Raw genomic sequence first — 17,139 nt, forward strand, 5'->3', positions numbered from 1 at the left:
AAAACATACAGGTTATGTGTTAATGCTCAATTAACATCTCTTGTAAATATTAATACAAGTAGCATATGCATGCCATTATCTGAAAGCACTATTGGAGATTCCCCATATCCAAATTCTTGCAGAGCTCCAAAAAGAGGCAAATCTGGACCTAGTGAATCTCCCTCAGTAATTCCTCCCTCTGGTCAACTTCCACAGTACAGACCTTTAGTGCCACGGGAACATTGTTTTTCCACAATTAGATGGAATTAACATGGAGATTGTGCATAAGCATTTAACAAAACGCTTTATTATTATTATTATTCAGCATCACTTTCCCTGATATTCAAGACCCTTCTACTCCAGAGTTTTTTCACCATTAAAAATTGAAAATAATTAGATGAAGCTAGCCGAATCAGAAACTGGCATGAAGGTTTTCCATCACTAAGCCCCGCCCGCTATTTTTAAGAAGCAATAAATTGGACTGAATCGGCAAACAGAAAATGTTTGAGGGCAAAGGAGCCCATAAAAGCCTCTCCAACTAGCTATGCTAGGGTGGCTGGTGCTACAATTGCATTTTGTAACCCCAAAAAATCACCATAAATTGGGTCTAGAAAAACCTGCAGGAAGATAATGTGCGAAACCGTGGAATGCAATGGGCTGGCAAGCAAGTTGTCTGGCTACTTGGTAAAAAGCAGTGGAGAAAAGATTAAAATTCCAGGGGGAAGAACTAGCTTGGAAGCAACCACAGTCACATAGCTTTTAAAGTAGAGCATTACAGAGCCTCCAAGTGTCCCTATTTTCCAGGGACATTCCTGGATTTACAGAAGCCATCCCTACTTCTGATTTGATCCCGGAATGTTCTGTTTTTCCTTAGGACGTCCCTTGTTTTCATCGGAGAAATGTTGGAGGGTATGGAGTTACGCAACTTCAAGCCGAGGAGATAAGCAACTATACCACCTTTAGAAAACATCTGAAGGCAGCCCTGTCTGGGGAAGTTTTTTTAATATTTAATGTTTTGCTTTTATATATGTTGGAAGCTGCCCAGAGTGGCTGGGGCAACCCAAGTCAGATGGGCAGGGTATAAACAATGAAAGTATTATCAATTATAAAGTTGTTGTCATCGCTGTTACTGAATAAAGGTAAAGGGACCCCTGACCATTAGGTCCAGTCGTGGCCGACTCTGGGGTTGTGGTGCTTATCTCACTTTACTGGCCGAGGGAGCCGGCGTACAGCTTCCGGGTCATGTGGCCAGCATGACTAAGCTGCTTCTGGCGAACCAGAGCAGCGCACGAAAATGCCGTTTACCTTCCTGCCAGAGCAGTACCTATTTATCTACTTGCACTTGAAGTGCTTTCAAAGTGCTAGGTTGGCAGGAGCAGGGGCCGAGCAACGGGAGCTCACCCCGTCACAGGGATTCGAACCGCCAGCCTTCTGATCGGCAAGTCCTAGGCTCTGTGGTTTAACCCATAGTGCCACCCGCACCCCCTGTTACTGAATAGGACCTCCCTATTTTCATAGCAAAATGTTGGAGGGTTTACAGATGAAACTACCTTGAGTTGTACATGGAGGGCAGATTCTAAGCACTGAAGTAAGAGAAACTCTCCAGTTTAATGTTAAACAAGAAGACTGTTACCCTGTACTAGCTTTTCCCAACCTGAACTCCTCCGTATGTTATGCCATTAAAAACCTAGACACAGCCCTAAATGTCACAAGGAAGGTAAAGAGCAATACTCTTCTGCTTGTTAACAATCACTGGAAGTGAGCACAGAAATTGGCTGGAGCAATTTGTTGGTTTAACAACCAGAGTCTATCGTTGGGGAGGGAAGCAAGCAGCCATACACGTATACTCACTTGAGCGTCTGGGCTTTAAAGTCAAACTTCGCTCTGGCAGCTCTCATCTAAGGGTTAAAAACAACACATTTAAAGCAATTGCCAACTCCTCAGGACAGGGCCTTAAATAGTATGGAAATCCCAGCCACAGAGATGCTAAGGTCAGGTGTGGGATGGGGGCAAAAATACTATGGAGGGTTCATTCGGATGTTTTGCTATCTTAAATGACTGGGGAGTCCTGATTGGATGTTAAGGGTCTAGCTGGGGAGGGGAAAATCCCAGCCTCTCAATAGCCAGGGGCAAAATCTCAGTTTCTACTCTAAATGAAAAGCAAAAGGTGTGAATAATGGGAGGGGGCTTACTTTTCAGCTTTTCTGCAAAACCAGTCTGACTGGAGACCATGCACAAAAATGAACATCGGTACCATGGGGAATAAGTCTCAGAAAAACCATTTCCAGCCAGTTTCGGAAGGAAACATAAAGCAGATTTTGCCTAGGCTGGTGATAAGGGTTTGATAAAACAGTCTGTGATCCACTCTGCATAGCAGAACATTGCATCTGAAAAAAACATGGCTCCAGGGACCCACAGAATTTAGAGTGACACCCCCTTCTGATATGTGTATCAGCAAGCTTGGCGGAGCTAGACAAGGAGTCCCTCTTGACCCGGCACTCTGGATATTTACCAAGGAAGCATCTCCTGGCAGCTACCTGTTCACCTGTACTGCGCTCATGAATTGTCAATTTGATTGGCAGGAAAGAGACGAAAGGGAGAAACCAATGGAGAAAAAACTGAGGTTTTAGTTGAAATAACTTCTATAGTTCTGAGGGAACAATATATATAACAGTAAAGGTAAAGGACCCCTGGATGGTTAAGTCCAGTCAAAGACGACTATGGGGTTGCGGCGCTCATCTCGCTTTCAGGCCGAGGGAGCTGGCGTTTGTCCAGAGACAGCTTTCCGGGCCATGTGGCCAGCATGACTAAGCTGCTTCTGGCGTAACGGGACACCGTGACAGAGCGCACGGAAACACCGTTTACCTTTCTGCCGCAGTGGTACCTATTTATCTACTTAAACTGGCGTGCTTTTGAACTGCTAGGTTACCAGAAGCTGGGACCGAGCAACTGCCGACTTTCCGATCAGCAAGCCCAAGAGGCTCAGTGGTTTAGACCACAGTGCCCCCGCGTCCCTATAGTAATATATACAGTATTTTAATCCAGAGAAGAGAGGAGGGGTGTTGGCAATTTTAAACTGCCCATGGGCTGCATACACACATTCCTCCAAATTTATACCAGCACTTATCCCAATTCTAAATCAAAGTGTAAGATGTGCAACGTTTCAGGGTTCTTTTACCGGCTAATTGAAACATTTCAGAACTGCTTTTTAACACTCCTTGTGAAATTCTGCTAGCAATAAATACTACACAGTCGGCATCTTAAGCAAAGACAATGCTTTTTGTCTTGAAAGATCACTATTTTTTTTAAAAAAAAAACCAATTCCCAGCATTCGTCACATATAAGCTAAGGGGTAAATGACCACTGAATGCAATACAACATTGCTCTGGCGGAAAGGCTACATGCAGGTTGTGTAGCTCCTGTCAAATATGACTCCTTGAAAAAACCATTTCCCCCTTTTGTCTCTTTTTACTGTTTGTAAATAAAATGTGCCGAGATATTCTGGGGTTGTCCTATTTTTTCGTTTTCCTGACCGGAAGAATATTAAGGAAAGGAGAGGAGAGAAAGAACATCGCCATCTAGTGTTTAATCCACTACAAGACAATCACATGGTCAGAATCAACAAGACAATGGAAGTTCTAAGCATAAGGCAGAGACAAGGAGAGAATGTAGCAAATTACGTGATGCAAAAGATGAAGCAAATGCCCTCTGATTTTTGCCATAAAACTAACGGATATTTCAAAGGCATGCATCACAAGTTGTGCACTAGCAATCCTCAGCAGGCATGCTTTTTTAACACGTACATACAGCTTTCGGTACAGAGCTATTAATTCATTTTAACAAAGTCGAAAAAAAGCAGTTTCTAAGTCAAGCGCGGATGGGGAAAATAAAAAGTAACACACTTCTTGGATAGCTAATGTTGGCCTAAAAGCACAACGCTATGAGAGGCAAATATGAATCGGGTCAAGCAGCAGACTGAGGCAACCACAACAGACCTCTGACCCAGATCTCCTTTTTGCGGTATCGTCTACAATTAGGAGGTCCCCAAACCGCTCATTAGTGATAAATTGATGGTGCGTAGGAATGACCCCTGTGTGCCTTCTAGCTGCAATGTCAGCCTCTTCTTGCTCACGTCTAAGCCGCCTCTGGTCCTCTAAAAGTTTCTGCCATGAAATTGCATAAAATGGGCAGTAAATCATCTAGTTTATGGCATTTCAAAACTGCCAGCAAATTATTATTATTGTTCGTTTGTTATTTTATTTTTTTAAAAAACACCTCTCTCCAATGCAGACTAACAAACATAACGGAAAGTCGTCCCCCAACCCCAACCCCAATAACAGTACATAATTAAATGCTGCACACTGGATATTATCCTAAGAACTCTGGTCTGGAGAGCAGGATCACAAGACAACGGAATCCTTATGGCAATGGCTACAAGCTTAGAAAGGATGGAGAACTCATGGAGGATATACCATATTTTTTGCTCTATAAGACTAACTTTTTCCCTCCTAAAAAGTAAGGGGAAATGTGTGTGCGTCTTATGGAGCGAATGCAGGCTGCACAACTATCCCAGAAGCCAGAATAGCAAGAGGGATTGCTGCTTTCACTGCTCAGCGATCCCTCTTGCTGTTCTGGCTTCTGAGATTCAGAATATTTTTTTCCTTATTTTCCTCCTCAAAAAAACTAGGTGCGTCTTGTGGTCTGGTGCGTCTTATAGAGCGAAAAATACGGTAATTCCGTTATCACCAGGAATACCTTCCCTTCTGTATTTGAGGCCGAGGCTAAGACAGCCATTGATTATGCAGCCAAAATGGCGCCACCAATGAACAAGAGGGAAGTATCGACAGATCTGGGGGAGCCTCGAGGTTTTGCAAAAAAAATTAAAATTATGAAAAGCCCAGTGAGGACTGAATGTGCTTGGTGGCCACAAACAGGTGACTGTTTGGGTTGGGTGGGTTGTTAGGAAGGAAGGGGAAACCAGGGTTGGGGGTGGGACAGAGCTGCTGGAACCGAGAATGTCAGCATTCCACACAGTAACAACCCGCATATATACACTGTACTAAAAAGCAAACTCGTTCCCCAAGTGTGGACCCTCCTGTAGCCAAAATAGCTACATCCGCACAAAAGAGGGAGGTGTCAGAAGGACTTAGGGAACCACAAGGCTTGCACAAGTACAATATATATATATATATATTTAATGGTATATATTCAATAAGGTGAAGGTAAAAGACACCTGGACGGTTAAGTCCAGTCAAAGGCGACTATGGGGTTGTGGCGCTCATCTCGCATTCAGGCCAAGGGAGCCGGCGTTTGTCCACAGACAGCTTCCCGGGTCATGTGGCCAGCAGGACTGAACCGCTTCTGGTGCAATGGGACACCGTGATGGAAGCCAGAGCGCATGGAAACGCCGTTTACCTTCCTGCCGCAGCGGTACCTATTTATCTACTTGCACTGGTGTGCTTTCGAACTGCTAAGTTGGCAGGAGCTGGGACAGAGCAACGGGAGCTCACTCCGTCATGCAGATTCGAACCGCTGACCTTCTGATCGGCAAGCTCAAGAGGCCCAGTGATTTAGACCACAGCACCACCCACATTGCCTTTGACTGGACTTAACCATCCAGGGGTCCTTTACCTTTATATTCAATAAGATTGCATGTTCTTCAGAAATGTACCGTACTTTTCGCTCTATAAGACGCACCAGACCATAAGACTCAACTAGTTTTTGGAGGAGGAAAACAAGAAAAAAAATATTCTGAATCCCAGAAGCCAGAACAGCAAGAGGGATCGCTGTGCAGCGAAAGCAGCAATCCCTCTTGCAGTTCTGGCTTCTGGGATAGCTGCGCAGCCTGCATTCGCTCCATAAGACGTACACACATTTCCCCTTACTTTTTAGGAGGGAAAAAATGAGTCTTATAGAGCAAAAAATACGGTATTTTGCTTACAAATGCTATCCAGATTTTGTTTTAGGAAAGCGATCCCAAAATTTATGGGCCTTGAGGTGGATTATGAGCCCATTGTGACTCCTTTAATTCCCTCTTTCTCCTTTTTGGATTTTCAAAGCACAGGGAATCCTCAGATTCGGGGAAGAAAAAGCATTTGAGGTAGCAGCAGTCGACGCCGCAAAAGCACGCGGACTCCATCGCTGCAGTTGCGTGGTAATCCCCACCACCTCCAATGTAGCTTGGCTACAGAGGGCCAAACTGGCAAAACAAAAACCACCGGTATGCCAAGGTCCCTGGAAAAGGGCATGTCTAGTTGGCTGGCGGTCTACACAGGAGCACGTCACGCTGCAACATTTTATTGCAGGGCCCCATTCATTTATTTAGAAAGCAATTCATCAAACGGTATTAGCAGAGGTAGCTAAGTTAAATCTCAGTGTTCAGAGAGAATATATCTCTGCAGACCAGATGCTGGGGACTGGTAAAGAGAAGAACTGTTGCCTTCAAGCCTTGCTTCCCAGAGGCACCTGGCTGTCTGCTGTTAAAAACAGGTGGTTTGAGAAAACAGCCCAATCGACCTTTGGTCTGATCTTGCAAGGTAACTCTTACGTTCTTAGGCTGTTATCCAGCCACTCCCAAAAGCAACAGGTGTGCCCAGCAGATGAATAATGTGATTCAACTCTGGTTGAGCTTGGCAGAATGACCAAGTCAGTGCTTGAAAAACCCATTGCGGGTCTAAATGCAATTGCATTTGCCAGCTTTTTCAACGCCACACCGTAAGAAAACCAAGACCAGCAAATCCAAGGTGAAATGCTGAAAAGTGCAAACAGAAATTGATTCACCTTTTCCTCTAAGTGTTCCAAAATGTGCAGCAAAAATTGAAGAGGCTTTTCACATTTGTTGTGTGTGCCCACTTTTGCAGAACCATTAAAGCGAGGCACATAATGGCAAAACTATCTGTTTGTCGTCTTTTTAACAAGCCTGCGAGGCAGAGTTAAAAGGAACTTCTGAAAGCTGGGTGGGTGGCGTAGGATACTGTTTTCACCTTGAGACAGCCCTTTCAAAACTGCATTCAAGAATGTATTATTTGGAGAAAATCACACTAAAACGCTGAAGAATTTTCATGATAATATTTTTTTCTTTTTTAATTGCAAATTGCTTCACAAATCTGGATGATTGAATATGAGTTGGGGGGGGGATGAGAAACTGGAGAGAACAGAAATTCGCAGATCTGTCCATCCCTACTCCTAAGCAGGTGCTTTTACCTGGAAACAAGTCCCATTGAACATAATGGAACTTACACCCAAGTAGACATGCACAGGGTTGCAGGGATGGGAAGGGGCAAAGCAAAATCTGTAGTGACCCCCCTTTTCTTCCGGTACTCTGTGCTTATACATTCCTGTCCACTATCACCAATGTTGTCATTTAACTTCAAATTGATAGTCTCCGCTCTAATTTATTTTATTCTTTAGATATTTATAACCCTGCAACCATCAAAAATAAAATTCCAGGGCAGCGAGTAACAATTCTACCCAGAAGACCCCTCTTAAGAGCATCTTGCTTAAGGTCTACTCGTTTTGTTGGGGGGGGGGGAAAGAGAAGTATTACTAGATCTTACAGGAAAAATTACCTCTTTATCACTGTGGCGCCTGCGGGAAAATTCTTCAGGACTCTCCATGTAATCAAGTGGTGCAAAATGCCTTGGTGATTCTGAATCTACTTTAAGACAACAAAAGGCAATTAAAAAAACCAACTGATTCAAATCTAGAAAAAGGGGGAAGGAGACTAAAAATAAAGAAAGAAAAGGCTTCAAATCTGCTGATCAATTTGCAATCAAGTGCTGGTTAACATTTTGGATTATTTCTTTTCTCCTTTTGGTGCTCCAAAAGTTGGGAGTAAAATAAGAAACGCAGAAATAAGAAACGACAAAATCAAACCCAGGCCCACAAGAGGGCTTAAACAACATATTTGCTGTTCACAAAATATGATTGAATGTAGTTCCGTTGAGGAAAGTTGCATCACAGCATGCAAAGATACAGATGCACGCACACACACCTCGCACACGCAAGACACACACACCACACCAAGAACCTGAAAAACTGCCCCTAAAAATAAATTAGGTTTTGTTATTTAATTCTCCGAGGATGCAAATTATGTGGGATTTAAGCTGTCTCCCCTAAATAATTCACATCCTAAATTTTGACTTTTGAGACAACCTGCTCTGATTGGTGATTAGAAAGGCAGTAGGAATTAATTTCTCAGTTCAGTCAAGTCCTGAAATGCAAGGAGGACGGCACAAGGGACGCACAGGAAAAGATGAAATGCAGGGGAAGGGTTTTTTTTTTAAAAAAACAAACAAACAGAGAGAGAGAAGCAAAGTGGGGTACAGATGAAGTAACACCAGTAAAATACTCAAAAATGCCACCTCCAAAGTACGTCCTGTGAGGGTTGTTGTTTGTGTCCAGGTTGTGGTATAATGCATATGGAACATTCCCATTATTAAAGGCACCTGGGATGTCCATTAGGGAGCTATTTTGGCATGTTTCCATATCCAGGAAGTGGCTAAACCTTTTGAGGACGTCATAGGAAGAGAGGCGTTTGGGGGCCGGAGGTTTCTGTCGGATATACAGCTCGTGGAAGAGGGAGCTGTCCACCCTGTCCACCAGGCTCCCCCTCAACCGAGCCAGATTATTCTGGATCTCACAGGTGGATGCCAACAGGTCTCCCGGGATCTGCAGAGGCGGAGTCTTTCGGGAGCTGTGCTGCACGGGTTTTCTCAGTCTGAAGGGAAGAGGGCTCATGAGATAGACATTTCTGGGAAGCAGCTGCTTATCTTCTTGGGGTTCCCCTCTGCCGGACTGTTGCTGTTCGTGCTTCCGAATGGTTGTAAACCTGGTGTAAGAAGCAGGGCAGGTTCCTTTGCACTGGTTAGCTTTGTATCTGGAGGGCCCACCGGCGATGCTGTCGCCGCCGCTGTCATTGGATACGTTGGAGAACAGATCTATCTCGTCGGTGCAAGCCGAGAGCGTTTCCACAGGCGCCAGGTCACTGACTTCCGAGGTCACGTCCTCCGTATTGCTGCACGAATAGGAGGACGTATCAGCGAAGTTGGCAGGTCCCAGGTCTGGCTTGGCAAAATCCAACAGGTATTCGGCCGAACGAGCTGAAGCTAGGCAGCTGTTAGAGAGGCTGGGAGCGGGAGATTTGACCTGGAAGCTGGAGAAGTTGAGAGCAGGCATGGAGAGGGATCTCTGGATCAGCAACTCAAAGGCAGTGACGCGAGAGGAGACCGTGTGCTTGGGGATCTGCTCCAGGTTCTCCCGACTGGGGTTGGGCTCCCTCTTGTCCTCCGGCTCCTTTTCAAACAGGGATGCAATTTCCTTCACGCTGCAGGACGAAATGCTACTCAGCTGGATCCCGGAGCGGTTGATATGGTGCATGTCTTTATACAACAAGGTGAACTCCTTCTCGTTCTTCCGAGAGCCCTTCCTGGAGCTGGAGGAGCCATATTCTTGCAAGCTCTGTGTACTGATGGATTTGACAGCAAACTCTTGCTTGGACTTCATCAGCAAGTTCTCAAAATCCTTCCTGCTATCAAAGGAGGCAAAAGAGCTGCGGAGGTTTTCGCAGCTCTGCGTTTTCTCGTGAGGCAAGAGATCCTTTCTGTCCTGCCCAGAAATAGGTGGAGCAGCCAGCCTGGGTTTGAATTTGGACGGAAGAATTTCAGCAATGCAGACCTTTGCAGCAGATAAGGGTTTCTTATGTTTACATGGGCGACCTACTGGGCCAGCATTATTAGAGTTAAGGGTTCGGCTATTAACTGAAGAGGGTGCAATCGTATGAACATTCCCACCTTTACGATCCACTGGAAAGCATGCAGAATAAAATAAATACAACCTGTTAGCTTAAGTGTGGCAAAGCTGTGGAGAAAGAGGGGAGGGGAGGGGAGGGAAATGACATGCTTTTTGTGGCTTCACTCAATGCAATCTTGAGACAGGCAATGTTAAAAAGGAATGCAGGAGAGCGATGGAAGAGCCAAGCTGTGTTGCCGAGCTAACAAAGGACTGTTCGTGTTCAGGGAGGTAAATCCTGTGACATCAGAGGAGCTTCTAAACTAGGGACAGTGGAGATCAAACAAGTTCTCTACAAGTCAGTGCCGCTGCTTTAGGAATCTGGAGCAACAGGGTATATTACCGTATTTTTCGCTCTATAGGATGCACTTCCCCCCTCCAAAAATGAAGGGGGAATGTGTGTGCGTCCTATGGAGTGAATGCAGGCTCCTGTGAAGGAGAGGCGCTGCGCAGAGAGAGAGAAGGAGCACCGTCCCTTGAGCGACGCGCCTCTCATGCAAAGATGGAGGAGGAACAGAAGGGACTCCTTCTGTTCCTTCTCCAGCTTCGCTGAAGGGCGCTGCGCAGAGAGGGAGAACTGTGTAGCACCCCTTAAGCGACGCGCCTGTCCTGGCTTCTGCCTTAGCTCTGCACAGCCTCTTCAAGCCGGGGGAGCCTTCATCCCGCTGCCCTGAAGAGGCTTGGCGTGGTTATCCCAGAAGCCAGAACAGCCACACGGTATCCCAGAAGCCAGATCCCTCTTGCTGTTCTCGCTTCTGGGATTCAGAATATTTTTTTTCTTGTTTTCCTCCTCCCAAAACTAGGTGCGCCCTATGGTCCGGTGCGCCCTATGGAGCGGAAAATACGGTAAGTGCTCATATGAAAATCAGCAAAAGCTTGCAATCTAACTGGCTGTGCCTGGCATGCAAAATGCCTGTGCATAAATAAAGTTGTTGGTTTAAACTGCTGTTAGATGAAACAGCACGCAAGCTGTTTGCTTAAGAGCAAAATCTTCTTTGAAGGAAAAATAAAATAAATACTCAGCACCCGCAGGCAGCAACACTGCTAATAATTTCAGTCAATACAATATGACGCTATTTAACACCCCTGTAAATCTACGGAGACACAAGGTAGATCCTTTTGAGATTTTAAAGGGTAAAAATTAACAGCTCTGAACATCCCACGCATCACACTTGGAAGTGACAATGGAAAAGAACAGATTGTCATTTGTGGGCGAGCGCTTTGATGGCAAAAATGATATTGGAGAGTCTTCAAGAGAGTGCTGTACTGTTTTGTACTGTATTATATACAACTGGAAGATTGAATAGCCACAAGTTTGTCAAATATAAAAGGCTATATTTATTCAAAGATTTATATCCTGTGCTTCAAATGGTGTCTTTGCACATTATAAAAGCCAGGAACTCCTAGTAAAGACACTGTTATACGTTTACAGTTAAAAAGGCTTTGCTATTAGATGACTATCTGCAAGATGAAATTCCTAAAAGTGACTGCAATGTTGCCCTCTGAAGCTCTGAGAATTTGCCCCTTTTCTGCCTGAGGAAAATATAACTGAAAAGCTTCAGACTATTACAGTAAGAAATACATCTCATTAATTATTTTGTATTTCTTATAGATGTGGGGCCAATGTGAGCGTTCTCTGTACCTCAATAGGCAAAAGTCTGTGACTTCACTGAGTAACTTGTGAGTTCCTGGGAATTTCAGGGTCTTTTGTGTGTTTTTTACAACAAATGTGTGGCAAGGTTGTGGAGATAACGTTCGGAAAAGTAACAGCAAAAATGTAAAAGAAAAGAAACCCAGAAGCGAGCTGTCAACATAGAATTAATTGCTTTCAACACCAGTGATTCCTAAGTTTGCATTTCACAGATTGTCAAGGGGCTTCTTTTAAATCAGCGGGGCTTAATGCACAACTTTGACTTGCATTAATTCACCACAACTATTGCATTAGCCACAGTCTTTGCAGCTCATAATGCATTTTGCTCTTTTATTACGCTCTTTCACAACTGCTAGTTTTGTTAGCTCTCTATTAAGTCAGGCATAGAAAAGCTACACAGGGCACCACAGTGGAAGAATAAGTAAGGTCGACAGGCAAGGCAATCCCAGATAAATGTCCAGTTTAGGAAGCTAAACTGGCAAGAGGATGGGCGGAAGAGAAAGCTCTACCACGGGTGGGGGAAACTGGTTTGAGTGATGTGGGTCCGTGAAGATGCTCTGAAGACAGAAGGGAGTGAGGGGAAGAGAATACCGTGGCCAGGGAAGGTCAAACCATAAGCAAGATTCAGAGGGAGCGTAACTGGACTGTGCTTGGAAGTGAGCAGGGACAAACATGGCAACTTAAAAAGGATAGATGAGTGATAAGCAAACTCTTTGTAGAGATGAATCAGTAACCCACCCCCTTTAATCCTCCACCCAATTGGGTGTAGGAAAATTTGCTCCCATGAAACCTGGGGTCAAAATATGGTTCTAAACCCCGGAAAGAAGAGCAGATACCAGCAGATTAACAAATCTTTTCTTGGATACTTGGGTTTATTAAAACTCCTGGATCTGAAGCCAATCTGATCCCAATGTAGGTTGACTGTGGCCTGATCTACATCTGCGGCAGAGTAAGAGAATTGTGTGATGGCAAAATGGGTTTTACCAACCTAGATGGCATGTGGCTGATTTGCATGCTCCTTTTTATAAAACTCCCTGCAAGTAGAAATCTAACATGCAGGGAACAGGCTAAATTTTTAAAGGTTTTTTTTTTTTAAAAAGTGGGGAAGCATTGAAAAGGACACACACACCCCGACTGAAGTATGAAATTGTGCAGTCAGATATTACCACCCCAGAAACTATTCCTCACATCTCAAATCCTGTCACAAGCACACCATTTCCTGGCACAGGTATATTGACACAATCTGTTTTTAAAGTTCTACCGACAACAACCAGTACACGAAGATGCATGGAAATTGTTGCTCTAGCGACATACCTTTAGTGGAAGCCGAGCTGGAGGGACGTTTGAGACCGCTCAGCCCTTGCAGCGGGATATCGCCACCTTCTAAAACACTTTTGTATATTTGCCTTTCGTTTTCCGGCCCGGTGGCGTCTCCCAGAGCTGCTTCAAACTCTCTCTTTGCAGAATGGTAGCTGGGGGAATACGGCGAGCTAAAAGTATGCAGGAGGAGGGAGACTTAATTTCCTTAGCAATTAAAAAAAAAGAAACAAGTTGCAAAATGCTGGCAGCTCAACACACCGCTGCGAAATTGCTAAGAGCGAAAACACTTTGCATATCTGGATCACATGCCTTTCCAGGGGTTGCAGAGATTTTTGTATGCAAAACACACATCGGCTCCCTGTACTTTACGTGACGGGAATGTAAGTATCAAAAGGGCCATCTTAAGCATATCTGACCTAGCCACTGTGATCCACGTGACGGTCACCTCCAGACTGGATTATTGTAACTCGCTCTACGTGGGGCTGCCCTTGAGACTGTCCCAGAAACTCCAGCGGGTGCAGAATGCCGCGGTGAGACTCCTTACGAGGTCTTCGCTGCGAGATCACATTCATCCGGTACTATACCAGCTGCACTGGCTCCCGGTGGAGTACAAGATCAGGTTTAAGGTGCTGGTTTTAACCTTTAAAGCCCTATACGGCCTAGGACCCTCGTACCTACGGGACCGCATCTCCTGGTATGTCCCACAGAGGAACTTACGGTCTTCAAACAAAAACATCGTGAAGGTCCCAGGCCACAGAGAGGTTAGGCTGGCCTCAAGCAGCGCCAGAGCTTTTTTGGCTGTGGCCCCGATCTGGTGGAACGCTCTGTCACAAGAGACTAGGGCCCTGCGGGACTTGACATCTTTCCGCAGGGCCTGCAAGACAGAGCTGTTCCACGAGGCCTTTGGTCAGGGCACAGCCTGACTCCCTCCTTTGGCAATCTTCACAGAACTTTAGCCTAATGGTTGCCATCAATTTGAGTTGAATTAATTTTAATGAAATGATTTTAGAATGTTGTATTATTTTATTGTTGTTAGCCGCCCTGAGCCCGGCTTCGGCTGGGAGGGGGGATAAAAATAAAATTTATTATTATTATTATCTGGCTCCGTGGTGCAAAGATCCCTCCCCCCCCCATTTCCCAGAGTTGTTGACCTTTTCCCAATCCTCTGCAGGGATCGTTCTCCTCCTGCGGAGGCTTGGGAGGCAAGCTCCACACCCGCCTGCCGTATGGTTGATGGGGCGCAGCTGGCCGGCATGCAGGGAAAGGGGAGGCCGCTGGCAAAGCCTCTCAGCTCCCCCACTTGCTGGGGCGCCCCTGAGAGGCTGGCGCCCTGGCGCGATGCACCACTAAGCCCTATGGGAAAGACGGCTCTGGTAGGATGGGAAGAGAAAGGCAGAGCAGCTGTTCCTTCTCTGTGTGGTGCTGAAATGCATAGCCAGGGGTAATTCTCTAGCTTCCATCAAAGAAACAACCCGAGCTTATCATGAAGAAAACCAACGGCACCCTCTGGCTGGAAAGCCACCAAGGCCCAGGGCATTTCACTCCAACAGGGGTGGGGAAGACTGCCAGCGGTGCAAACTGGCCTATGAGGTCATTCTGGTTATCTCCCACTTGGACTACTGCAATCCGCTCTACGTGGGGCTACCTTTGAAGGTGACCTGGAAACTACAACTAATCCAGAATGTGGCAGCTAGACTGGTGACTGGGAGTGGCCACCGAGACCACATAACACCGGTCTTGAAAGACCTACATTGGCTCCTAGTACGTTTCCGAGCACAATTCAAAGTGTTGGTGTTGACCTTTAAAGCCCTAAATGGCCTCGGCCCAGTATACCTGAAGGAGCGTCTCCACCCCCATCGTTCAGCCCGGACACTGAGGTCCAGCTCCGAGGGCCTTCTGGCGGTTCCCTCATTGCAAGAAGCAAAGCTACAGGGAACCAGGCAGAGGGCCTTCTCGGTAGTGGCGCCCGCCCTGTGGAACGCCCTCTCTTCAGATGTCAAAGAGATAAACAACTACCTGACATTCAGAAGACATCTTAGTGTATTTTTGGTCTTTGTGGAAGCCGCCCAGAGTGGCTGGGGAAACCCAGCCAGATGGGCCGGGTACAAATAATAAATTATTATTATTATTATTATTCTACCCCCCCAACCACACCCAGCTGTCCATCAAGTGAGGTCAGCTGGTGGGCAGGGCTCCATCCTGCTAGGTACATCTCACTAGAACCTTCCCTGTGGGCAATGAGCTGGTCAAAGCAGATTCCTGCAAAGAGGACACAATCCTCTGCTCATCAGCTAGGGAGCAAACAGTTCAACGCGGCTCAGTTGGTTAGAGTGTGGTGTTGCAGGTTCGATTCCCATACAGGATAGCTGCCGGACTAGACGTTTTGTTTCCCACCCCTTCCATTTTTTATGCTTTATTGAGATTAAAATCAAATAACCAACAAAGAGGTTAACCAGAAGAAAGAAAAGTAAATGATAATATTTGTTACATCACATCACATTGCGTTCTTCTTGGATTTCTAAAGACTTCCCACCATCCCATCGTGCATCTACCACTTAGTCTATCTAGCACAATATTTATCATTTTCTTTTGTTAATTTCCATCAGTATTATATTCCCTTATAGTTATCTATCATACCATAGGCGTCATTCCACTCCTGCCACTGATGTCATGCTATTACAATAATCCTTTAGATATTTTTTGTACATGTCCCATTTCCTAATAAATGTTTCATCAGTATGACCTCTCAGTTTTTCTGTCATTTTTGCCAACTTGGCCTATTCCAGCAGTTTACTTTGCCACTCCAGCTTTGCTGGGGTTTCCTCTACTATCCAATTCATAGCGATCAATATTCTTGCGGCTACTGTGGCATACAATAATATTTCTCTCGCTATTTAAGGTATGCCTGGGTCTGGTATCCCCGGGAGGAAAGCCTTTGGGTATATACCGTATTTTTTGCTCCATAAGGCGCACCTGACTATAAGATGCACCTAGTTTTTGGAGGAGGATCTGATGGTGAATTTGGGGTGACCCAATGCAAAAATCCTGAGGAACCATGTGGATCCGTGCTTTGTAACCACATTTTTGCACCATTGCAGCCCCAGGAAACAGTGGGTGCGTGATTTTTTTTGGTGCAGGCTGTAGCCATGGACATGCTATGTGATCTGATGGTGAATTTGGGGTGACCCAATGTAAAAATCCAGAGGATCCATGAGCTTTTACCTCCCCCCTCCCAGGCAGCCTCGGCTAGCGTCCCTTATCTCTCTTCCGATCCCACCGACCTTTCCTTTCAACACTCCCTTCCCTCTTGTTTGCCTTAGTGTAGTGTCTTTTCCTTAGTTGGAGCAGTTTTTTCTCCTCTGTTTCTCCTAATTTCTCTCTTTTGCTTTAGTCTTCCTGTTTTGCCCCTTTGCTGTCTTTGCCTCCCCCCTCCCAGCCAGCCTCCTTTATCTCCAGCGTCCCTTATCTCCTTCCCCGATCACTTGCCCATTAGTGGCTTTGTTTCAACACCCACTTCTCTCTTTCAAAAAAGAAAAAGAAAAAGCACAATCTGCTTTTCGCCCCTGGGCAATTCGGCTCCAGGGACCACGCATTCGCTCCATAAGACGCACAGACATTTCCCCTTACTTTTTAGGAAGAAAAATGCGCGTCTTATGGAGCGAAAAATACGGTATATATGAAATGATTAAGGTATCTCATTCATATATATATATATATATATATATATATATATATATATATATATGCAGGTTTTGGTGTCTTCGGGTGTCTTCCCGTGTAAGAGTCGGGGTGTCTGTGCGACGTTTCGACGAGGTCTCACTCGTCATCTTCAGGCTGGTGCTTTCGGCTTCTTGTTACTGGAACAGAGCAGAATCTGGTGTTTGAGTTCCTATAAATACTGTTGAGGGGTGTGGTGTATAGCCTCCAACGTTCTGGGCAGAGAGGAAGTTCCTAGATTAGTGTGCCTCTTCTTCTTTTGTTCCTATACACCACACCCCTCAACAGTATTTATAGGAACTCAAACACCAGACTCTGCTCTGTTCCAGTAACAAGAAGCCGAAAGCACCAGCCTGAAGATGACGAGTGAGACCTCGTCGAAACGTCGCACAGACACCCCGACTCTTACACGGGAAGACACCCGAAGACACCAAAACCTGCATTCCTATACCCGTGAAAATCTACGAAAGCAAATATATATATCACTCATGAAATCACTCAAGATATCCCTCAAGTAATTAAGGAACAAAAGAAGAAAAGGCACACTAATCTAGGAACTTCCTCTCTGCCCAGAACGTTGGAGGCTATACACCACACCCCTCAACAGTATTTATAGGAACTCAAACACCAGACTCTGCTCTGTTCCAGTAACAAGAAGCCGAAAGCACCAGCCTGAAGATGAC

The 17,139-nt window shown here is 45.4% G+C and overlaps 1 protein-coding gene across 37 annotated transcripts in view; it reads right to left on the bottom strand.

Annotated features, from left to right (window-relative positions):
- SORBS1 (sorbin and SH3 domain containing 1) overlaps positions 1 to 17,139 on the bottom strand; it is a 211,881-nt gene that overhangs the window by 22,522 nt on the left and 172,220 nt on the right. For 30 of the 37 annotated variants that reach the window (XM_082223035.1, XM_082223036.1, XM_082223014.1 and 27 more), the window contains 5 exons: positions 12,734 to 12,909; positions 8,343 to 9,782; positions 7,548 to 7,633; positions 3,975 to 4,142; positions 1,831 to 1,877 (listed from right to left, as the gene is read on the bottom strand). In XM_082223035.1, coding sequence (XP_082079161.1) covers positions 1,831 to 1,877; positions 3,975 to 4,142; positions 7,548 to 7,633; positions 8,343 to 9,782; positions 12,734 to 12,909 — 1,917 coding nt within the window. Of the gene's footprint in view, positions 1 to 1,830; positions 1,878 to 3,974; positions 4,143 to 7,547; positions 7,637 to 8,342; positions 9,783 to 12,733; positions 12,910 to 17,139 lie in introns of all 37 variants that reach the window. The other 7 variants (XM_082223025.1, XM_082223029.1, XM_082223027.1 and 4 more) reach the window with 5 other exon arrangements.

This window comes from Podarcis vaucheri (genome assembly GCF_965113315.1).
Source record: "Podarcis vaucheri genome assembly, chromosome: 5".
NCBI lineage: Eukaryota > Metazoa > Chordata > Lepidosauria > Squamata > Lacertidae > Podarcis > Podarcis vaucheri.